General features: G+C 45.1%; 2 protein-coding genes and 2 long non-coding RNA genes across 6 annotated transcripts in view; 2 read left to right on the forward strand and 2 right to left on the reverse strand.

Annotated features, from left to right (window-relative positions):
- LOC138946507 (uncharacterized) overlaps nucleotides 1-24,491 on the reverse strand; it is a 458,926-nt gene that overhangs the window by 50,530 nt on the left and 383,905 nt on the right. The window lies entirely within an intron of this gene.
- Nucleotides 2,368-24,491, reverse strand: part of LOC138946311 (uncharacterized) — a 60,583-nt gene continuing 38,459 nt past the window's right edge. For both annotated transcript variants that reach the window (XM_070317856.1, XM_070317864.1), the window contains exons 2-3: nucleotides 4,911-5,146; nucleotides 2,368-4,249 (exon numbers count right to left, since the gene is read on the reverse strand). In XM_070317856.1, coding sequence (XP_070173957.1) covers nucleotides 2,794-4,249; nucleotides 4,911-5,134 — 1,680 coding nt within the window. In that variant the 5' untranslated portion in view covers nucleotides 5,135-5,146 and the 3' untranslated portion in view covers nucleotides 2,368-2,793. The remainder of the gene's footprint in view (nucleotides 4,250-4,910; nucleotides 5,147-24,491) is intronic.
- On the forward strand, nucleotides 6,181-11,636 carry LOC138946536 (uncharacterized). Its single transcript, XR_011449373.1, has 3 exons — nucleotides 6,181-6,847; nucleotides 7,456-7,583; nucleotides 11,593-11,636. It is a non-coding gene; the product is annotated as an uncharacterized lncRNA (long non-coding RNA).
- On the forward strand, nucleotides 15,893-20,300 carry LOC138946355 (uncharacterized). Of its 2 annotated transcripts, none has more exons than XM_070317937.1 (2): nucleotides 15,893-16,430; nucleotides 18,469-20,300. In XM_070317937.1, the coding sequence occupies exons 1-2, from the start codon at nucleotides 16,232-16,234 to the stop codon at nucleotides 19,464-19,466; spliced, it is 1,197 nt and encodes a 398-aa protein (XP_070174038.1). In that variant the 5' UTR covers nucleotides 15,893-16,231; the 3' UTR covers nucleotides 19,467-20,300. The 2 variants fall into 2 exon arrangements, with proteins under 2 accessions (XP_070174038.1, XP_070174032.1); XM_070317931.1 differs by having other exon boundaries at nucleotides 15,894-16,430; nucleotides 18,466-20,300.

A 24,491-nucleotide genomic window follows, 5' to 3' on the forward strand; every position in this document is an offset into this window, starting at 1 on the left:
TTCCCCCACCAATAATAACTGGTGTCAAAAATAACTTCCCAGCCTCGCCCTAAAAAAAAGTTGAGTCATTTTGGAAAACGACGAATAGACTGGCCAGTGAATACTGCTAGTTTTCGCCATTTTCAAATAAGTCTCATTGTACAAGTCTCAGTAAATGTAAGTTGACAGTTCTTTCAGCGTCAGTGTTTCACAGAACTCGGAAATATAACCTTGTTGTCATTGCGGCATGTTCATAGGTGAGAGTTACAGCAATATGCTGTGTTAGATGTGTTCAAATGAAGTAAAAATATTCTGTGCTCAAGCCAGACGCAAGAGCGATATAAAAATAACTAGTCAACCCTCAGTCTGTCCGGGCGTTTGAGACAATTTCACCTCCCTGTACTTGACGGTCAAGTCAATAAGGATGAGTCTTTCTGAGTTACAGCACATTCAGCACCTTCAAGAAGGTCAAGGCACGCAGTGCCGCAGGCCCAGACAACATCACTGGCAGGCTTCTACGGGAATGCGGAGACTCCCTTGCCCCTGTCTACCGCGAGCTCTTCCAGAGGTCCCTCGACGAACATTCCATCCCTGCAATCTGGAAGAGCTCCATCATTGTTCCTGTACCCAAGAAGCCCAATCCCTTGACATTGAACGACTACAGGCCCGTAGCGCTCACCTCCATCCCCTTCAAGTGCGCTGAGAAGTTGGTCCTTCGGAGGCTGAGGTTGGAGACAGAGGACCATCAGGATCCTCTTCAGTTTGCATACACCCGCAACCGGAGTACTGAAGATGCGATCCTGACCCTCGTCCACAACGTCTCCGCCCACCTGGAGAAGCCCTCCTCTTACGCCAGGGTCCTGTTCATCGACTTCAGCAGCGCCTTCAACACCATCCAGCCTCATCTCATGATGAGGAAGCTGCTGGAGTTCGACGTCAATCCAGTGCTGATCAGTTGGGTCTTCAGCTTCCTTACGAAGCGAACCCAGCGGGTCCGTATTGGACAAGTCTTGTCCGAGGCTGTCGCCACCAATACAGGCGCCCCCCAAGGCTGCGTGCTGTCTCCCACGCTCTTCACGCTGTACACCGCCGACTGTCGCCTCAGGGATCTTGTCAACCTGCTGCTGAAGTTTGCAGACGACACATCCCTGTCAGGTCTCATCCTGAAGAACGACGAATCGGCGTACAGACACGCAGTGGAGGAGCTGGTGCAGTGGTGCGACGACAACTTCCTGGAGCTCAACGTGAGCAAGACGAAGGAACTCATCATGGACTTCCGACGAACCAAGTCCGCCGTCGACCCCATCATCATCAAGGGCGAACCAGTCGAGATGGTGGATACCTACAAGTATCTGGGCACCATCATCGACAACCAGCTCGACTGGTCGCCAAACGTGGACGCCGTGTGCAAGCGGGCAAACCAGAGGCTCTTCTTCCTGAGGAAGCTGCGGCAGTTCCACGTCGACCCACAGATCCTCCACCTCTTCTACCAGGCGACTATTCAGAGTGTCGTCTCCTTCAACCAGCTCTGCTACCACAGCAGTGCAAAGAAAGGCGACATGGAAAGGTTGGAGAAGATTGTGAAGAGAGCAGGCTCCATCATTGGCTCTGAGCTTCAGCCTCTCAGCACTCGATTCCCGAGTGTGGCGCTGAAGAAGCTGAGCATGATCCGCTCTGACGACCGCCACCCTCTGCACCAGGCGCTCGCATCGTGCGAGCCCACGCGTGAGTCATCACGCCGTTTGAGGTGCTGGCGGGCCAGGACGAACCGGATGAGGGACTCGTTCCTCCCGATGGCTGTACGACTCTACAACCAGTCCCTGTGAATGTGACAGTATGCTAGATAGACTTGAGTGCTGTAAAATGTGACTGTGAGGACTATGGGTGATGTGAACTGTGATGTGAGGACTATGGGTGATGTGAACTGTGACTGCGGAAGGACAATGAGTGCTGTGAACTGTGACTTGGAGGACTATGGGTGATGTTTAGTAGGTGTGAGCGATGGTAGAGTGGAGGACGTGTGATTGGCGGGGGGGGGGGGGGGGGGGGGGGTAAGAGTGGAATGTTGACGTCTGTTTACTTTGTATGATGGGGGGGGGGGGGGTTATGTTGTAATGTAATGTATGATGATGTACTATGTGTTGATTGCGCATGTATGGGGGTTATGATGTAAAGTATATGTATGATGATGTATTCTGTGTCGATTGTGAATGTATGGTGGGGTGGGGGGGGTATGATGTAATTTAATGTACGATGATATATTTGGTGTTTGATAGTGTATGATTGTTTGTTAGTTGTAGATTATAGTACGATGTTTGATGTTGTAATGTTTGTGCGTGTGTTATAATGCAATATGTTATGATGTAATGTGTGATGATGTATTCAGTGTTTGATAGTGGATGTATGCTTGTTAGTTGTAGATTTAGTACGATGTTTGAGGCTGTAATGTTTGTGCGGGTGTCATATGTAGCCGTACGAGGGTTCCAGTGTGTGAGTTGTGCATGGCCGGGCGCTAGAGTGCTGCATGAATAAGTGCATGTGGAGTTGTATGGCTGGGTGAATTGTGGGTTGCGTACGTCCGAGGGGCACATGTAGCCTGTGTGTCTGAAGTAGTGGGTATGTGTGCGTAAGGGTGTGTTGATATTGAACTTCAGTTGTTGCTTTGTAAATGTCTATGTATCAGTGTATTATGTCTTGCCACACACATGCCAAATTTCCTTGTATTGATGAGGACAATAAAATTTCTTGTATCTTGTATCTTGTATCTTGAAGTAAGGCCTCGACCTCTCTGTGTGCACCGAGTATGTCAAAGACTCATTCACCCCAGGCACTCGGCAGGGCCTCCACCTCACTGTGTTTGAGGGCCTGGTACAGCTTCATGGTGTCGGTGGCCAGCGTGTTGACCCCGGATAGGTCGATCATCTCGTCAGGCACACGCAGGTAACGGCACTTGTTCATGTCGCGCCACAGGCCCATCAGACGGTCCTTGTAGTCCACCTCGGGTAGGTAGGTCGGGTGGCTGTCGAACTCCACGCGACGCCGTCTGAACAGAGCTCCGCCCAAAGCCGCCACCGCGTCGAGTTCTTGCGCCTCCCCATTGTCAGCCCCGCCCTCCTGGGGCGAGGCTTTGGGCGTGATGGGCAGGGACCTGAGGGGCGGGTTCTCTTTGAGGTAGCGGTCGATGTCCAGAAGGAAGCGGTCCTTGCGCTTGTTGATGACTGTGGCTCTGTACTGTTCTTCCTCCAGTAGCTCCGCCCTCCGCTCTGCGTGCAAGTCCTCTCCCAGGTCGTCAACCGTGTCGTCGCTCAGCCCTGCGGTAGACGCGTTCCGGTCCGCTGCGCTATGATGGGACCTTGGCGTTGTCGCTAGGCCATGCTGACCGCCTGGCGCCTCCTCGCCGTTCTCCTCGCGCTCGCGTGCTTCTTTCTCCGTGGCCACGTGCGAGGAGAAGGGGGCGTGTGAGTGTGACGTCGTGGCGCGAGAGTGGCCCGTGCTTGATGAGTTTCTCCGTGACCGGGCCGCGTCCGCCTGGCCATGCGCGTGTAAGAGCCCGTAGCCGTGACCGTTGACGCCGATGTGCGAGTCTGGTCGCTTGGGGTGGTGATGGTCGGTGACTGGGGTGGTGGCGCTGTGCGGGTGGACGTTGGACCGTTTGGACACGTGCGAGTCCATGGAGGAGGACGAGGAGGAGATTCCGTTCTGCTGCTGAAGGTGACTCGGTGTGGGGACTCTCAGGCCATTAGAACCTGGCCTCGGAACACCACGAGATTCTGGCATTGTAACTTCGCTAGATCCTGGCCTTCCGACACCACTTGCCCCTATCCTTGCAACACCACCACCGTTGACCTGAAGTCTGGACCCAAGCCTTGAGTCTGAAGCTTGACCTCTCTCGGCCGCCAGGATGTCACGTGTACCCTTCTTTATTACACCGCTGCTGACCCTCGCCTCCGGAGTAGGGGAGGTCCTCCCGATAGTGACACTGGCCGACCCTGGCCTGGTGACACCCCGGGGTGGGGGAGCGTCGATGAACACACCCGTCACCGAGTTGCTTCGCTTCAACGCGCCAGGTGGAGGTGTTGAGGTACCCGGGGCGTGTCCGGGTAGGTTGAACCTGGGCAGTGCGCTCTTGGCCCGGGTGGGAGGGGCGGGTTGCGGCTTGGCGTGGGAGGAGTGGAGACGCCTGGCAGCGGCGGCGATCTTGAGAGCGGAGCCCAGGCTGACAGGGGGGTACATGGGGTGCAGCTTGCCCTCCGACTCCAGCCTCCGCAGTCTGAAACACACACCGTCGGTACACCAAGGTTAAAAACAGGGACTATGATAATATAAGCAATATCAAAACATTTGTCGGACTGTAACTAAAACAGCACTGAAAACAAGTCATCACCGAGACTTCATGTAGTAAGCTGAGCTAACCTAAACCCAATGACCTCGACGAATTGCGCTCGTCTCGGCAAAGCATGCGAACGTAGTATCTTAAATATGCACACAGAGATTTTCTTTAATTCTGAACAAATGTTCAGAGTTAACATGACATAACTAATATATGCTTTTAGGTGATTCAGGTTAAAAAAAAATCGCGTGAATAAAATGGATTAAAAGTTTAAGCTTCCAAGAATGTCTGTACCCTCTTTAGCTTTATAGCTGCATGTGCAGCCGAATCATTCCGAGATATCAAGTGTTTCTGTTGACGAAGATTTGAATATCACGAGTTTGTATAGCTCTTGAGCGTGCTTGCTACCTCACGATCTTCGTAACAGGGCTCAGAAGCTTTGAATGAGTTTACGGAAACAGCCGAGATGAAAGTAGAAGGGGAAGCAAGTGAAGATAATTATGTAACAGTAACAAACCATCTTTAGTTAAAAACCATGTTAAACAGTAAGACTATTTTGCACCTTTATCCAAAGTCAATCCAAACGGGGACAAGTACTCACTTTTGTATCTCCTCCGGCGTAAGGTAAGACTTGATGCGCGAGACTCTGTCCTTGAGCTGGCGGAAGTGAACTTTGACCGTGCGGTTGGAAAGGTCAAGGAGCTTGAGCGAGTAGCTGGCCTCCAGTTTGATGGTGGCGATGGACTTTTCCAGAACTCGCTGCTCTTTCTGGTTGAAGGCAACCGCCACCAGCTCCCTCTCGCGGCGACGCGTGGAAGCCATCATGGGATGCTGGCCCTGAAGAAAAAAATAGAATAATAATGAGGATATTTATTTGGCGGAAATCCTAAAACAGTTCTATGCGCCCCACAAAAACATACATCAATAAATTATTCTTGCTCAAGAGAACATTTGTAACACCCCAGTTGCTGTTATTCGCACTGATGGGACAATGAAGCGATGATCCAAATCAGGATGAAAGTCGCCTGTTCATTTCAATGCGCTGAACGAGTACCTATCATCGTGTCGTCTGCTACCAGCGTCTGACATGTATTGTTCGACTCCAGCGAGCGAAGAAACACTATGTACAGCGAATTGACACTTCCAGTGATGCTGTTGTTGTCACTCCTTCAGATCCACAGTGTGTGTCAAGCTCTCCTGCCTTGGTCAAGCGTAAGAAAGCGAAATGCAGCAGTGTGTTGACCCCAGACGTCTTCACTACTACACTACTAGTTTTTGACTCACATGCGAAGCAAAAATGAGTCTATGTACTCACCCGAGTCGTCCGTCCGTCCATCCCCCCCGTCCCGACGTCCGTCCGTCCGTCCGGAAAACTTTAACGTTGGATATTTCTTGGACACTATTCAGTCTATCAGTACCAAATTTGGCAAGATGGTGTATGATGACAAGGCCCCAAAAAACATACATAGCATCTTGACCTTGCTTCAAGGTCAAGGTCGCAGGGGCCATAAATGTTGTCTAAAAAACAGCTATTTTTCACATTTTTCCCATTTTCTCTGAAGTTTTTGAGATTCAATAAAGGTAAAGGTAAAGGTATTCCCATAACCATCTGGTCGTAGGGGAGAGAGATGTTAGAGATCTCAACTTTTCTGGGGGCCAGCTTTATGAGGGCGGTGCCCATCTCCTCTCCCTCGCTGCCTTTGCCTTCCCCGGCCCTGAATAGGGTCAGGTACCCATTTCCAGCTGGGTGGACTGGAGAGCGCTCGGAAAAATCGGGTATTTGTATTTGTCCCCGAGTGGGGGACGAACCACGACCTCCAGCGTGAGAGGCAAGCGCTCTAACCACTGCGCCACTCCGCTCTCAAGATTCAATACCTCATCTATATATGATATATAGGGCAAAGCAAGCCCCATCTTTTGATACCAGTTTGGTTTACCTTGCTTCAAGGTCAAGGTCACAGGAGCTCTTCAAAGTTGGATTGTATACATATTTTGAAGTGACCTTGACCCTGAACTATGGAAGATAACTGTTTCAAACTTAAAAATTATGTGGGGCACATGTTATGCTTTCATCATGAGACACATTTGGTCACATATGATCAAGGTCAAGGTCACTTTGACCCTTATGAAATGTGACCAAAATAAGGTAGTGAACCACTAAAAGTGACCATATCTCATGGTAGAAAGAGCCAATAAGCACCATTGTACTTCCTATGTCTTGAATTAACAGCTTTGTGTTGCATGACCTTGGATGACCTTGACCTTGGGTCAAGGTCACATGTATTTTGGTAGGAAAAATGTGTAAAGCAGTTCTTAGTGTATGATGTCATTGCTAGGTTTAGTTATTTGACCTTGACCCTGAAGGTCAAGGTCATGTAAAGGTCAAGGTCAAGCATGTGAGTCGTATGGGCTTTGCCCTTCTTGTTCTATGATAGTTGTGGTCCAGTGAACGATACCTTCCGCCTGTGGTTACACATAAAAGGAAAGGGCACTGAGCAACCAGTGGAGACTTGTGCTGACATATGGCGAGATGTGTTGGTGAGTAAAAACCTGCTTGAATTTCATTTGAAATAGTTGTGTGTATATTTCTGAGCAAATTATGTTTGATATTGATAATCTTCTAAGTAACACTTCATAGCATCACAACAGTTTAGGATTAATATACCAGAGGTACAATAAGGTGCAGATGCAACATGTTATTGTTTATACAGGGGCCTATGTGATTGATATATATCATTTTTCTTGTATTGGTTACAGCTAATGAGTTGTTATGATAGTAAACTGCTTTTCAATGGGTTAAATTCAGAGTATGAAATGCAACTAGACAGTTGTTTTACTGCAAGAAAGATCACCTACTTGGTAATTTTGAATTCTGACTGTAGGTACTAAGGTTGTCATTAATATTATGACAGAAATTCATATTAGGATACACAATAACACTGCAGTACATGCATGCAGACATTTGACAAACTATAATGCTTGGGCACACACATGTTCTGTTCTGTTTACATGTCATTGTTTTTGTATCTATCTGAGTTTTAACTGCACAGATGTTTATTGTACACACATTGAAACACATTGTACACACCCCCTATAATGATGTTATACATTTCAACCATTTATGTATCTGATTATTTCTCCTGCAGTTCCTCCCCTTGGCACTTGACCTACTAGCCTTCTTTACAAAGCTTCCTCAGCTGCATCTACAGACCTTACACAATTGGACTGGATTCAATGCTGCAGTGCAAGATGGCAGATTCCGCCAATGTCGAAAGTAGGTTTGATGAATTGTGTTCCATACAAAATAGGATATACTAACAGTAACAGTGTAACGAATACATTGGTCAATGGAATCGGTTTCCACTGACATTTTCTAACTCCCTGTCACTTTTGTTTTTAAGTTGAAAGGAAGTGAGGACATTTTATTTCTTGTAAGTGTATACAGTGGAACCCCCAAAGTTAAGACTTCCTCCATTTAAGACCTTGCCTTTTCACATTTTCTGTTCATAACTTCTCTAAATTTACCCCCGATTTAAGATTATTCTTTTTAAGACCTGGTTTTCTCAGATTTTTGGAGGTCATAAATGTGGGTTCCACTGTACATGTATAAACCTAACATGTTTTTTGTAACTAACCACTTTAGTGGAAATGTAACTTCTTTTTTTTCAAACACTGGGACCATAAACTGTTTCTTTTATCTTTGTTCTTAGCACAGGCACACAAAATATACTTTCATTATTATTATTTTTCAAGCAGCCAAAATGTGTGTGTTTTTAAAGCAAAAATGTATTTACACTTTCTCACACAACATTTTTCTTGTTTTTTCTGTTTCAAGCATCTGATTGTTTTCTCGGCTTGCACGTTTTCCTATGTAATATGTTGTACAGACTTGGTACCTGTTTAACAAAATAACTGAAAAGAAACATGTATACACCTAAAATGTTTATTTTTTTTATTTTTTACCCTTCCACTTTATTGGACATGTCAGTTTGTGGGTTTGTTAAACACTGGATCCTTAAAGGTGTTTCTTTTATCTTTGTTCCTAGCACAGGCACACAAATAGAATGTAATAATTTTTTTTTAAAACACAAGCAACCAAAACGTGTTATTATTTTAAACAAACATTCATTTACACGTATAGTCAGGTTTGGTAGGGATTTATAGGGGTTGTTTGGTTCAGATTCTTCCAAAAGCACCATATTTGGCCCAGAGGTCGCCCATGCCATACTGTTTCCATTTTTGCCGACTGCCAAGACGGGCGCCCCATGGGGCCGCCATATTGGCAAAATCCAATATGGCCGCCGTCCGGGTTACATATTGTTCACTGGTAAAAAAAACTAAAAGGGCTAGAATCATGAATGATATCACATTTTAGGTTTTTTTGGGGTCGGGGAATTCGATTCAGATGTTATTTCAATGATCTGTGGTCAAAATTCAATATGGCCGCCATCCGGGTTACTTATCGATCACAGGTAAAAAAACTAAAAGTGCTAGAATCATGAATTATACCACATTTTAGAAGTTTTCGGGGTCGGGGAATCCGATTCAGATGTTATTTCAATGATCTGAAGTCAAGTTTACCCCTCATCGACACTGTAAAAGTCATATTGGTGTCTCATCGTGATCCCAAAAATCCTGTCCCATCATTAGCTGTATGACGCACAAGTTTTATATCTCTCTATACCACAGAAACAATCGTAAGTTTATGTGTAAAACTTTTCCTAAATATAAATGCTAATCAGTGCTAAGCCGTTACTGATTCTCTATCTCAAATCGGTGAAACTGGCCAAACCCTGCATGCAGCATATGTCATGGACAGATTGGAAAAGGCTTCAGTATCAGTAACTGATTCAATCAAGCGGAATAACATGCTAACCTTCGCCAACCGACCTGACCCCAATAAGAAAAAAGGTACAAAGGACAGCGGCGTCCAGAGGCAGAACATGATGTTAATCACACAACTTTTTCTCTCACTCCAGTCACGTCCCGATGCCGACATGACAGACTTCTTTCGGTTCGAAAATCAGAGAGAGCCACCGAGCCTGGCGGATCGAGGGTTGCTGCGATCAGGGACAAAATCAGACATTCTTAAGTGCCTCAATGCACCCACTGGCCGCGCAGATGCTGCCAAACAAGCCACAATCGTGGTGTTGGACATGGCAGCTGTTATCCACATGGTGCGACCCACAACAGCAAATACATTCAGCGAGTATGTGTCACTCCACATTGTACCATATCTGGAGGCCCAAATCACAAGCAGTACCCAACGCATTGACGCCATATGGGATAATTACCCAGAGGAAAATAACCTCAAAGCGCTCACACAGCAACGACGTGGAAATGGCCCACGGACAAGAGTCGGTGATGGCAGTACTCCAATCCCGAAGCGTGACTGGAACAGCGGATTCCTGAAAAATGAGGAAAACAAAAAGGAGCTGTTCTCTTTCATCACCACACAGATCTCCAAGGCTGACATGGACGGAAAGCTGCTCCTGAGTACCCGCTTCGAGACCGTGCTCTCCAACAAGTATTGTGACCTCACAACACTTCAGCCGTGCAACCATTCCGAGGCGGACACCAGGATCCTCCTGCATCTGGCACATGCAGCAAAGCAGGGTCATACAACAGCCGTTGTTCGCAATGTGGACAGCGATGTCGTAGTTTTGACAATCCGGTTCTTCGAGTCCCTGGGCCTATCAGAGCTCTGGGTGGGCTTCGGTACTGGTAAAAACTACCGTGACATACCAGTCCATACAATCTACTCTGACCTTGGCCCGTCAAAATCCTTGGCACTACCCCTCTTTCACAGCTTAACGGGGTGCGACACGACTTCACAATTTCTTGGATGCGGCAAGAAGACAGCATGGGCAGCATGGACAAGCATACCGGATCTCACCGACACACTAGTGGCTCTCACGCATGACCCTGACCTCTTCAGTCTTGAGTCTGTGCATATGCAGCGCCTCGAACGCTTTGTCATAGTCATGTACAGCAAGGGGTGCAGTGCAGCTGATGTCAACACGGCCAGATATCAACTCTTCTCCACTGGATGCAAACTGTTGGAAAAGCTTCCACCTACCCAAGCCGCACTGTTCCAGCATGTAAAGCGAGCGCTACTACAGGCGAGTTTCTACTGGGGTCAGGCCACCTCAATCCAGCAGGAAATTCCTGACTTCAGTGAGTGGAGCTGGCACAAAGATGGCACCAATACCTGGCAACCACTATGGACCACTCTAAGCGACGCTTCTTTGGCATGTGCCATTCTCTTGCAATGTGGCTGCCTCAAGGCATGCACGGGAAGGTGCAAATGCAACCGCGCCGGTGTCCGATGCACGGTCCTCTGCAAATGCGAAGGCGGGTGTGTTAATAACGGTGGTGATGACCAGTAGGACTTGTTACTGGAATCATAGAGTGCAAATGCAACAGCGTTAGTGTCCGATGCACGGTCCTCTGAAAATGTGACGGTCCTCTAGCACTGCAAATGCAAAGGCGGGTGTGTTAATAACGGTGGTGATGACCAGTAGGACTTGCTGGAATCATAGAGTGCCAGCCAGAACATATGCATAGTAATAATAATCCTGTATTGAATGCACACAGCGGCAAAAAGTGTCTTGCCACTACAGATGTCTCCGAATTATTTGAATTAAAATTGTTCCTGAATAATCATTGATTTTTTGGTATAATTTGAGGTGTTTGGGATATTTTGGTTCAGATTCTTCCAATAGCACCTTTTTGTGACCTTGAAGGGTAAACTTGACTTCAGATCATTGAAATAACGTCTGAATCGGATTCCCCGACCCCGGAAACCTCTAAAATGTGGTATCAATCATGATTCTAGCACTTTTATTTTTTTTACCTGTGATCGATATGTAACCCGGATGGCGGCCATATTGGATTTTGACCTCAGATCATTGAAATAACATCTGAATCGGATTCCCTGACCCCAAAAAACCCTAAAATGTGATATCATTTATGATTCTAGCATTTTTAGTTTTTTTTACCTGTGATCAATATGTAACCCGGACGGCGGCCATATTGGATTTTGCCAATATGGCGTCCCCATGGGGCGCCCGTCTTGGCAGTCGGCAAAAATGGAAACAGTATGGCATGGGTGACCTCTGGGCCAAATACATGTATGGTGCTTTTGGAAGAATGTGAACCAAACAATCCCTACCTACCCTGACTAGTACTCACACAAACAAACTTGTCGTTCTTTTTATCTACTTCAAGCACAATTATGCTCTTTTACCCCGCTTGTACGTTTTCCTTTGTCTGTTGTACAGGTTCCATACCTGCCTATGATAGTCAGCAGTCCAACAGACACATCGATTCTTGCCATACATTCAGGTTTCAAGGGAACTGGAACTGCAACACATTGTCCTCGTTTTTGACCAGGCCATTTTTGGGAAAGCACAGGTCATCAGGTGGCAAGACCCAGTCTTCAAGGAGACCCTGATTCATATCTGATTGTATCCCTTTTATGTTTTATGTTTTATGTGTGTCGTCCTATACAATTGTTGTTATAATCGTTTACAGGCAGACAGGGTGTGCCGAAGAAAAATTTCCATTTTTATGTAATATTTTAATGGACAATAAAGTGCTGTTATTGTTATTGTTATTGTTCCCGACTTTGAACATGCAGTGTACAAAAACTTTGCTGATCATGTGTACATTTTTCATTTCAAGATCCTATGTGAGCTGAGCGTGCATAGAACAGAAACTTTGTAGGTGTGTGCATCTTCCCCATATTCCGATGAGTGCTGAGAAACTTTGCGGTACATATCACGCTTTGACCTTGTGTCAACTGTTCCGCTTGCGGATAATGCAGTTATCTTCATTTGCCAGTATTTGATGGTAGGTTCTATTAATATTCCCTTGAAAGTCAATCATATAGTTTAAAGAGTTTTAAGTGTGTTTTGTACAGTTTGCAGCATGATATCAGGGATGTTCCTACAAATTCATACAGGACAAATGTCCTCTAGCTCTTCAACATCAATAGGACATTTGAACGCTTTTAGAAACGTCAATGGACATCATAATTTTGTGCAAAACACATTCCATGGAATGGCTCCAAAATCATACGCTCAAGGAAAAGCTTAATATTTTCACACACACACACTGACACACACACACGCACACACACGCACACACACAGAGTCATATACAAAGAATATTTGTTCTTGGATTGTTTTATAATCTAGTTTGAAACATGTTCAGCTTTATTTGATCTTTGGCAGGCTCTAGTTTTTTTTCTGTGTGGCATATTTCCGTGAGCTTCGTCAAAATGTAATACGTAAGAGCGCTGAAGTTTTGTATAGAAAGGAAAAGTTAAGGAATATTGCGCTGTTTGAAGGAATGGAGTTCTTTTCGCCAAAAGATTTCCAGTGATTAACTAAGTTGTGAAGGGCAGTTGACCGTTCTACCTGGGGAGGGGTTGCATTATGTTGGTGGTATATATACATATATATCATCCAATTTCAGTAAAACATCGGTCACGAATTAAATCATACATTCAATGTTAAGGAACAATAAACATAGTGTGCAGAAATGGGTTTTTTGATGTATGGCACACAGCTCCACACACAGTGTGGTTGTTGTTTTGCAACAAGTCAACACTGTATTCATAATACTTCAAAAAACATCACAGGAAAAGGCAAACTTTTTTTACGCGTCAAAATGAGAATGTCAAAATTGACACATCAACTGTGTAGAAATCAATCAATCAATCAATGAGGCTTATATCGCGCATATTCCGTGGGTACAGTTCTAGGCGCTCAGCAGTGATGCCGTGTGAGATGAAATTTTATACGGCCAGTAATTGCAGCCATTTCGGCGCATATTTACCTTTCACGGCCTATTATTCCAAGTCACATGGGTATAGGTAAACAATTATTAACTGTGCCAAAGCAATTTTGCCAGGAAAGACCCTTTTGTCAATCGTGGGATCTTTAACGTGCACACCCAATGTAGTGTACACGGGGGGGGAGTTCGGACAACGAAGAGAGTCTGCACACAAAGTTGACTCTGAAATAAATTTCCGCCGAACCTGGGATCGAACTCACGCTGACAGCGGCCAACTGAATACAAATCCAGCGCGCTACCAACTGAGCTATATCCCCGCCCCAAATACGATATTGGCACTAATCACGACAACAAATTCAAAATGTTTGACAATATTGAGGCATTTCTGTATTAAAATAACACATTATGGAATGGAAAATAGAGTTTTTGTCAAAATCCCAGGTAGTACTGCCACCTTAAAGATGATTAAAAAAAAATAATAATTTTTACACCCCCGGTATAGGGGTGTGTATAGGATTCGGTCGATGTGTTTGTTTGTTTGTTTGTTTGTGTGTTTGTGTGTTTGTGTTCGCATATAGATCTCAAGAATGAACGGATCGATCGTCACCAAACTTGGTGAACAGGTTCTATACATTCCTGAGACGGTCCTTACAAAAAATGGGACCAGTCAAACACACGGTTAGGGAGTTATTGGTGGATTAAGATTCTACAAGGACTTATAGAGGGACATATTAATGGTCAAAGGGAAATAACCTTCTCAGTTGGTGGCAGTGAGAATGGTTATTTCCCTTTGACCAACGGGGGTGTTTTTCCTACCTCGGAGGAATTTCTTGTTTTTTTTAATTTTAATTATTATTATTATTTTTTTTTTGGAAAGAAACTTCTCGAGGTGTGCCTCTAAACACATGCCCCCCTCCAAAACAAGGTTTTTGTAAAAAAAAATATTGTAAAATGAATAAAAATTGATTTTGACAACTGTCTCTTTGTGACTGACACTTTGCGATTATCCCCCCCCCCCCCCCCCCCCTTATGTTGCAATTTTCCAGAGAATGTGCAATACTAAATGTGAGAACATTTTTGTTTCTGACTACACATACCATGTCATGAGACAATTTGATGTCAAATCATTGTACCCTTTTCGGGACAACGGAACTCATTTTCTAGGCTTCTTATGGAGCCAGACCCTGTGGTCTAACATCCTGTTTGAAGCGATTAAATCATTCTATGTTTACTGCTGATCCTGACAGTAGGCAATCAGTTATTTGTTATACTGTTTTATCTTATTGCACTTACAAGCTTTGCTTTGACAGAACTAGACATTTCCTGAATGACTCTGAACTGCTTAGCCTACTCAGTCTGAACATCCTATCGGAAATTCCTCCCATGGGGTCGCCTTCACGCGGCGGGAGTGTTTCCACAGAGCTACCCCACCCCTTTACTTCTCTTCTTTTGTCTTATTTCTGTCTTACCAGTCCTTTCACCTATATTTCCTTCCAAGAAAACTCTCTCTACTATTCCCTGCAGTTTTCCAATTCTTTTCTTGTTGTCTTATTTCTACCTGACTGGATCCATCACCTTTATTTCACTTACCAAAAGTCTTCTTTTCCACATCCTTATTTCTCTGCACCCCGCATGTCGTAAGAGGCGACTAACGGATTCTGTTTCTCCTTTTACCCTTGTTAAGTGGTTCTTGTATAGAATATAGTCAATGTTTGTAAAGATTTTAGTCAAGAAGTATGTAAGAAATGTTTAGTCCTTTGTACTGGAAACTTGCATTCTCCCAGAAGGTCATAAGGTCATATATTGTACTACGTTGCAAGCCCCTGGAGCAATTTTTTACATTTAGTCAAGTTATGACTAAATGTTTTAACATCGAGGGGGGAATCGAGACGAGGGTCGTGGTGTATGTGTGTGTGTGTGTGTGCGTGCGTGTAGAGCGATTCAGACCAAACTACTAGACCGATCTTTATGAAATTTGACATGAGAGTTCCTGGGTATGATATCCCCATATGTTTTTTTCATTTTTTTTATAAATGTCTTTGATGACGTCATATCCGGCTTTTCGTGAAAGTTGAGGCGGCACTGTCACGCCCTCATTTTTTAACCAAATTGGTTGAAATTTTGGTCAAGTAATGTTCGACGAAGCCCGGACTTCGGTATTGCATTTCAGCTTGGTGGCTTAAAATTTAATTAATGACTTTGGTCATTAAAAATCTGAAAATTGTAAAAAAAACTAAAATTATTATAAAACTATCCAAATTTACGTTCATCTTATTCCCATCATTTGCTGATTCCAAAAACATATACATATGTTATATTTGGATTAAAAACAAGCTCTGAAAATTAAATATATAAAAATTATTATCAACATTTTTTTTTCGAAATCAATTTAAAAACACTTTCATCTTATTCCTTGTCGGTTCCTGATTCAAAAAACATATAGATATGATATGTTTGGATTAAAAACACGCTCAGAAAGTTAAAACGAAGAGAGGTACAGAAAAGCGTGCTATCCTTCTCAGCGCAACTACATGTACTACCCCGCTCTTCTTGTCAATTTCACTGCCTTCGCCATGAGCGGTGGACTGACGATGCTACGGTCTTGCTGAAACATTGCATTGCGTTCAGTTTCATTCTGTGAGTTCGACAGCTACTTGGCTAAATGTTGTATTTTCGCCTTACGCGACTTGTTGATTAGTGCTTTTGTGAACAAGAAACACTTAACAAGTGGCTCTATCCCATCTCCCCCCTTTCCCCTATCCCATCTTAAGTAGTCAGCATAACGTGGTTCCGAAAATAGCTCAGCTGCCCTTTCAAACAGGAAATATCTGGAGCACGTGGCGTCATGTGATATTGCGAACTAGCATAGTCACACTTGCAAGTTTAACTTGAACTCAGTGACGGGATTCAACTGCGGGAAACTGTAGTTTTACAGTGCTGATTCCAATTCATTCCTATAAAGTGTTGGTCTTCTTGCATAATATTCATTGCCTTTGGACAACTTTACAGACGAGGGCGATTTCAAAAAAACTGAGAAGGCTTGAACAACCGGTGTGCGAACCAAAAAGGGAGCGACATCACCATTGTGAGTCAAACTGGAATACAGTGTGAAGCCGCAAGATGGTGGATAGTCATGGACATTTTCACCATCCCTACATTCAGCTGCCCAAAACACTGCCACTGTTTCCTCTTCATTCTGCGCTGAAGACAGGGAGCGGGAGTCTTCACCCTGCGAAGGCAGTCTCGTTTTCTTTACCGAATTCAACTAAACAACAGGATGTGTCTAAAAGTGATTGGAAGCTTCCTGCTTCTGATGGAGGTAAATAAGAATTGGGTATTTTAGAAACTTGGCACTTTTGTCTCTGTTTATGTGTCTCTTCGGCTGTGTCTTTCTGTCTGTCTCTTTCTCTCTCTCCGATTGTCTGTCTGTCTGTCTCGCTGTGTCCGTCTCTGTGTCTGTCGGTGTGTGCCTCTCTCTTTCTCTGACTTTCTCTGTCTGTCTGTCTGTCTAACTGTCTGCCTGTCTCTCCTTCTTTGTCTCTTTCTCCCTCTCTGTGTCTCTCTCTTTCTCTGACTTTCTCTGTCTCTCTGTCTGCCTGTCTCTCCTTCTTTGTCTCTTTCTCCCTCTCTGTGTCTCTCTCTTTCTCTGACTTTCTCTGTCTCTCTGTCTGTCTAACTGTCTGCCTGTCTCTCCTTCTTTGTCTCTTTCTCCCTCTCTGTGTCTCTCTCTTTCTCTGACTTTCTCTGTCTGTCTGTCTGTCTGTCTGTCTGTCTAACTGTCTGCCTGTCTGTCTAACTGTCTGCCTGTCTCTCCTTCTTTGTCTCTTTCTTCCTCTCTGTGTCTCTCTCTTTCTCCACTCTATCTGTCTGTCTGTCTTCCTCGCTGTGTCTCCCTGTCTCTCTTTCTGTCTGTCTGTCTGTCTGTCTGTCTGTCTAACTGTCTGCCTGCCTCTGTGTGTCTCAGGCTTCCTCTCTGTTTGTCTGTCTGTCTCAACCTCTCTCTCTCTCTCTTTCTGTCTGTGTGTCTGTCTGTGTCTGTCTATCTGTGTGTCTATCTGTCTGTCTGTCTGTCTGTCTCTCTCTCTCAATCTCTCTCTCTTTCTCTCCCTGCTCCCCCCTCTCTCTCTCTCGCTCTCTTTTGACATTTAGGCTTAGTCAAGTTTTGTCAAGTCAAGTCAAGTTAAATGTTTTAACATAGAGGGGGAATCGAGATGAGGGTCGTGGTGTACGTATGTGTGTGTGTGTGTGTGTCTGTGTGTTGGGGTGTGTGTGTACAGCGATTCAATGAAAACTACCGGACCGGAACTGTTTTTCATTTTTTTGAGAAATGTCTTTGATGACGTCATATCCGGCTCTTTGTGAAAGTTGAGGCGGCACTGTCACGCTCTCATTTTCCAACCAATTGTGTTGAAATTTTGGTCAAGCAATTGTCGACGAAGGCCGGAATTTGGTATTGCATTTCAGCTTGGAACCTTAAAAATGAATTGATGAGTTTGCTCTTTAAAGTTGTCATTAAAACCAAATTTGTGTAAAGAGATTCAAAATTGATTGCATCTGAATCAGAAAATATATATACATATGTCATGTTTACTCTTAAAATGTGATCACATTTAACGAAAGTATGTTAATTAGTACTAAAATTAAAATGTAAGAAATCGATCAAAAAATGTGTTCATCTTATCCTTTATCATTTCCTGATTCAAAATATATATATATATATGATATGTTGTAATTAAAACCAGATCAGAAAGTTCAAAAGAATACAAAAAAGGTCGCTTTTCTGCTTAGTGCAATACGCTACCGCGCTATTCTGGCTTGTCAATTTCACTTCGTTTTCCACTTGAAAAAGGAGCGATTTCCTTCTCGTGGGGATTGAGGAACCTAACAAATGCAGTGCGTTCAGTTTCATTCTGTGAGTTCGACAGCTTGACTTCGTGTTGTAATTTTGCCTCACGCGACTTGTTTAGTTTCTGTTTGTGTATAAATTGTGTTTGTTTGTTTGTTTGTATGTTTGTTTGTTGCTCCAAGGACAGATTGTAAGAAAAGGCCCAGCCTTAAATCGTTATCCTTGTAAAATAAAGTGCAATCTCAGTTTCGCCCCCCCCCTTTCTCTCTCGCTCTATCTCTCCCCTCTCTCTCTCTCTCTCGCTCTATCTCTCCCCCTATCCCTCTCTCTCGCTCTATCTCTCGCCTCTCTCTCTCTCTCTCTCTCGCTCTATCTCTCCCCCCTCTCCCTCTCTCTCGCTCTATCTCTTCCCACTCTCTCTCTCTCTCTCTCTCTCTCTCTCTCTCTCTCTCTCTCTCTCTCATACCGAGTCTTGCCATAACAACGCGTGTCCTTCCTTTCCTCACAGCAGTCGCCCACCCCATTCAGGACATGGAAGCTGCCAAGTTAGCCGTGGCAATCATCATGAATATACCACAGACCATCGTCCAGCTCGTCATAGACGCCCACCGCCTCGGCCTTGACCCCAGCATGACCTTCACTGACTCCGAGCAGTTAGCACGTGCAGCCCAGGACCTCGCAGACAATATTCAGCGTCAGGGGGAGCTTGCTTTGAAGATCCACCAGGCGCAGCAGCAGCTCCATCGCACCGCCGAGCCGGGAGGGCTGAAGGGGGCGGGGAACTGCGGGGCAGGGGGTGAGGCGATGAAGGATGGCTCACGGGATCCTCCCTCAGAAATGTTGGTTGATTCCAAGGTGAAAGCCTGTCCTTCTGATGCCTCTTCTTCCTCCCCCTGCCCCTCGTCTTCTTCCTCCATCTCCTCCTCCTCCCCTTCCCCCTTCTCATCCCTGTCCTCCTCCTCCTCCATCAACTCTGACCCAATCCCAACATGCCCTCCGTCAGAGATGTCGGGATCTTCTGAAACACCAGCACGCAACACGCCGCACAGCCACCATGACAAGCCCACCTCGTCTGACTCCCTCTCGTCCACACAGCAAACTCACATCATTTCCACCTCTGGGGCCGAGCCAGGATTGGGTAAATCACCAGTAGAAATGCCGGCGTCTGAGAATGGCAAAGCCACAGCCTCTCCTCTTTCACCCCCACAACTCCATTCCCACCCAGCCCCCTCCCCGGCCCAACATCTTCAGTCCAGCGACGCCACGAAAACTCACCGAGAGCTGCTGAGAAAGCGAGTGAAAAGCCTGGCTGTGGAAAACCGGAAGCTGAAGCACCGGAAGGTGTGCCGCGCATGTCAGAAGGTTGACCTGGCTGAGAGCGGGATCACGTTCCTGCCGTGCGGTCACTTCATCACGTGCGAGACGTGCTCCGAGATGTTCGACGACTGTCTGGCCTGTGGCAAGAACATCATGGGCACTGTCCGCACATTCCTGCCCAAATCTCTATAGCTGGAACTGATATTCAGTTGGCTTCTCAAGTACGAAACCTCGGTGTCATCTTCGACGAAACTCTCTGCTTCAAACAACAAGTCTCCACTGTCTGTAGAAATGCCTACTATGAACTGAGAAAAATTAGCTCCATCCGCCACTGCCTTTCTTCCGATGCTACAAAAACCCTCATTTGCTCTCTCGTTCTTTCAAGGCTAGATTACGGAAATGCCCTTCTTTCTGGTTCTTTTGACTATCTCATTGAAAAACTGCAGAAAGTACAGAACAACTCCGCTAGATTAATCACAAAGACCCACAAAAGACACCACATCACACCTGTCTTGAGATCTCTTCACTGGCTGCCTGTAAGAAGTCGTATTCAATACAAAATTGCATGCATTTGTTTCTCTTTCTTTCATGGTACAGGACCTGCTTATCTCTCTGAGATGTTATCAAAATATTCAAACCTCTCCTCTCTTCGCTCTGCAACAGATACCAATGTACTTAGTAAACCAAAAAGAAACAGAAAATCAACTAACTATAGATTTGAGAGATCCTTCAAGTACCAGGGACCTCTTGTCTGGGAGAAAATCCCCCGGAGCATTAGGGATTCCCAGTCACCATCTGCCTTTAGAACAGCCCTCAAAACACACATGTTTAAGTTAGACCTCTGAAGGAGATCCCATGATCGGTGAGTCATTGCCATTGGCGCTGCCACGTGTATTATCTACTAAAGTGTGGCGTTCGTGAAGATGTGTATGTGCCATTTACAACAGTTTCACTAACACTGTATTCTTTCTTGCTTTATTATTTTGTGACTCAGTGATAATTTTAAATAAAGTTATTTGCATCATACACTTTGATTTCATTCATTTCTATTTATAACTACTTTTACTACTTTCCCTTCTACACTGTGACATGCCACTGTATGACGCTCATTCAGACCAAAAACAATACCATTCCTACCTGTTGCAACGTCTATTGCTCGCTCTGTCTTTTGGTTCCTTGGTTGATCGATCGGTTTCTTGGTGGAAAACATATTTCTGTCACCAATACCAGTATTATTGCATCACTTCCATAAAGGTAGAGTAGCCTTCTTCCTTTCTGTTAAGCCAATAGGTCTTATTCATTATTGAGCTCTTATTCATTATTGCATTACTTTCACAACAATCTTCTTCCTTGATATTGCGATAGTTGTTATCTCCCATTTATGTACAAACGCCGAAAAGACAATTTAACAGGACACATCAACACTATTATTTTGTTTACCTGTACCAACAGGTGTACAACTTCCTGTTTCTTTGATATTGTCAATGTTTCGGCCCGTGTTGATCCTGGGATCAACTGAATTTCTTGTGTGTGTTAAGTTGGGACAAGGAGAGAGAGAGGGGGGGGGGGGGGGTAAAAGGAGGGACAGTGTGGCAGGGGCTGGGCCGCTATTGCGCGGGTCCGCTATTGCGCGGGGCCGCTATTGCGCGAATCTAACCCTAACCCTAACCCTAAAGATTCGCGCAATAGCGGCCCCGCGCAATAGCGGCCCGCGCAATAGCGGGCCGACCCCGTGTGGCAAAGGGTAAGGACACAGTGTGAAAGGAAACGGGATGAGGATTGAGAGCTAAGCCAGCTATCAATGCATTACATTTGTGCGATGTATCGGTTGACGCTGCAACATAACTACTGTGGTTTACGCTGCAACATAACTACTGTGGTTGACGCTGCAACATAACTACTGTGGTTGACGCTGCAACATAACTACTGTGGTTGACGCTGCAACATAACTACTGTGGTTGACGCTGCAACATAACTACTGTGGTTGACGCTGCAACATAACTACTGTGGTTGACGCTGCAACATAACTACTGTGGTTGACGCTGCAACATAACTACTGTGGTTGACGCTGCAACATAACTACTGTGGTTGACGCTGCAACATAACTACTGTGGTTGACGCTGCAACATAACTACTGTGGTTGACGCTGCAACATAACTACTGTGGTTTACGCTCCCGTAAGCGAAAAAATAACAGAAATTTGCGATCGTCAAGTATTTAGTAAAACTTGACAAAACAGTTAACTCTTTGTACGATATTATCTCGTTAAATTGTGATGGTCAAGTATGTACTAAAGCTGGACACTAATCATAGTTAACTCTTCGTACAATAGTATCTCGTTAAATTGCTATCGTCAAGTATTTTCTAAAACTGGACAATATAGTTAACTCTTTGTACGATATTATCTCGTTAAATTGTGATGGTCAAGTATTTACTAAAACAGCCCCAACAATCTTTTTACCATATTGTCTCATCTTCAGTCTAACGTACAAATCATTATCTTCTTTATAAAGAGGCAATTTTTAATGTTTGAGTTGCTGGACACTAATTATAGTTAACTCTTCGTACAATAGTATCTCGTTAAATTGCTATCGTCAAGTATTTTCTAAAACTGGACAATATAGTTAACTCTTTGTACAATATTATCTCGTTAAATTACGATCGTCAAGTATTTACTAAAACAGCCCCAACAATCTTTTTACCATATTGTCTCATCTTCAGTCTAACGTACAAATCATTATCTTCTTTATAAAGAGGCAATTTTTAATGTTTGAGTTTACTTGTAAGGGACGATAACCCAGAAACCAAAGAAAAATATTATGCAATGAGGCAAAAAGTACTTTCCTACTTCCCGTAGTCCCTGCAGGAGATGGCGAGATAAACCCTACACGGTCCGTTTAGCTATCAACTGTTTGGGAAGCACCAAATTAAGTAAATACATAATTTAAATTCAAAACGAACATATTTTAACGTGATATTTTTCTTCTTCTCAGATACTTAGCTGACCAAGTTTTACAGCAGACTTTTTGGAAACCAAAGAGCAAAAATATCAATCAAAAAAATAGTGACAAAGATTGAGAAACCCGGACACCTTCTTCTGAACAAAGAGAGATAGCGTGGACGATGTGTTATATACGAAATAAAGCTGTCAGGCAACCATCACTCAACGCATTACAGTATAGACCTGCACCCCCCACGGTGACCTCAACACTAAAAGTCACACTAATATTGGGACAGGGGATGGTGGAACGCAAAGAAACATTAATCTCGAAATATTCAGGGAGAGCTTAAAGCAAAGCCATTGAAAAACAAAGGCACAGAAAATTCAAACTAATATTTGTTAAGAATATGGCAGACACGGCAAAACTTCAGCGACGAAGGAATGTACAGTGGGGGGCCCGGTAGCTCAGTTGGTGGAGCACTGGACTTGTGATCGAAAGGTCGCAGGTTCGAATTCGGGCCGGGACGGACACGGGTCAACTTTATGTGCAGACCCAGAGACGGAAGCCATGTCCCACCCCCGTGTCATCACAATGGCACGTAAAAGACCTTGGTCATTCTGCCATAAGTGCAGGTGGCTGAATACACCTAAACACGCAGACACCTGGGTAGCGCGACTCCGTTGCTGCTAGCTTTCCACTGGGAGGAAGCGACCCGAATTTCCCAGCGATGGGACAATAAAGTAATGAAAATGAAATGAAAATGAATAAAAGAAAAATGAGTGAAGAGAGAAGTACAGAAAGTCGAAACAATATTTGGATTAAGACGTTCGCACAGATTACTCAAGGCCAAATCAGAGGACTGGCGGACACAAGGAGTCACAACAATACTAGCAGTAAGACCTTTTAAGTCCTCTTCGAATCCAGAAAGCGGCGTGTTAAAACAGTGGTTTTTTTGTCTCTGTGGGGGGTCAAAGTGTCCGATTTTGGTCCTTGACCTTGTCACAGATGTTGACCTCCGTTCCACCTCGCTGCGCTTCTGAACCAGATGGAGTGACCGTCAAGTGTGAATAATACCCTTGACACGGTCAGCTAAATCTATACTGTTCAAAAAAAGAAACGCATAGCTTGTAATATTTGGTTAATTTAGTTATATGGCTACAAGGATATCCACCAAACTGCAGAAAATGTTTATCTGGTCGTCGACCTTTCGTCCATTGCCACAAGTGAGCTCTGCACGTGACGCATGCGTTATCAGTGGCTACAATGTCAAAATTGCTCATTTGGCATGACCACTCGTCATGCTTCAGTGTAATCTCGTGAAACTCGGGGAATATTGAGCTCTCACCATGTCTTCCAAAACCCATAAAAGCGGATTGTTCGCCACAAAGAAATCAGACGACAATTCAGCGACGAAAGATGGCCCGATTGAGCAGAGAAGACCGCCAAATTGCATTGGGTCGTTTACAAGCAGGCCAAAGTCAAAGTGCAATCGCCAGGCACTTCCACGTGTCCCAGAGCACCATCAGTAGACTGTGGGTCAGGTTTCAAGCCACTGGCTCCGTTGCTGACTTGCCACGAGCGGGAAGACCAAGGGCGACAACTGCTGCTCACGACCGCTTCATACGGCTCCGCCACCTCCGGAATCGTTTCCTGTCGGCCTCATCTTCTGTCCAGGCTCTCCCCGGGCCACACCCATTATCGGACCAGACCGTGCGGAACCGCCTGCATGAAGCTGGTTTGAGAGCTCGCAGACCTCACAGATGAGCTGTCCTCACCCGCCGCCATCGCCAGAACCGAGTGCAGTGGGGCAACCAGCACCTTCGCTGGACCGTCCGGAATCACTGGAGACACGTGTGATTCAGCGACGAGTCCTACTTCCTGCTCCAGCGACATGATGGTCGGAGGAGGGTCTACCGGAGAGTAAACGAACGTTACGCGCCCAACTGTGTGGATGAGGCACCCGTTCATGGTGGTGGAGGCGTCATGGTGTGGGGGGCGATCAATACCGCTGGAAGGAGCACCCTGGTGCACGTCCAAGGGCGCATAACTGCCCAGCGATACGTGGAGAAAATTCTGCGCCCACACGCCCTTCCTCTTCTGGCTGACCAGGATGCCATATTCCAGCAGGACAACGCTCGCCCGCACACAGCACGACTCACCACCCAGTTCCTCACCGACCACCATGTCCAGGTGCTTCCCTGGCCATCCATGTCGCCAGACATGAACCCGATAGAACACCTCTGGGATGAATTGGACAGACGTGTGCGCAGGCGAG

The sequence above is a fragment of the Littorina saxatilis genome, linkage group LG1 (assembly GCF_037325665.1).
Source record: "Littorina saxatilis isolate snail1 linkage group LG1, US_GU_Lsax_2.0, whole genome shotgun sequence".
NCBI lineage: Eukaryota > Metazoa > Mollusca > Gastropoda > Littorinimorpha > Littorinidae > Littorina > Littorina saxatilis.

Excerpts from the sequence above, each read along its gene's own strand:
- LOC138946355 (XM_070317931.1), top strand. The coding sequence starts at position 16,232 with ATGGTGGATAGTCATGGACATTTTCACCATCCCTACATTCAGCTGCCC. Across the intron at positions 16,431-18,465 it reads GCTTCCTGCTTCTGATGGAG|CAGTCGCCCACCCCATTCAG; the intron begins GTAAATAAGAAT and ends CTTTCCTCACAG.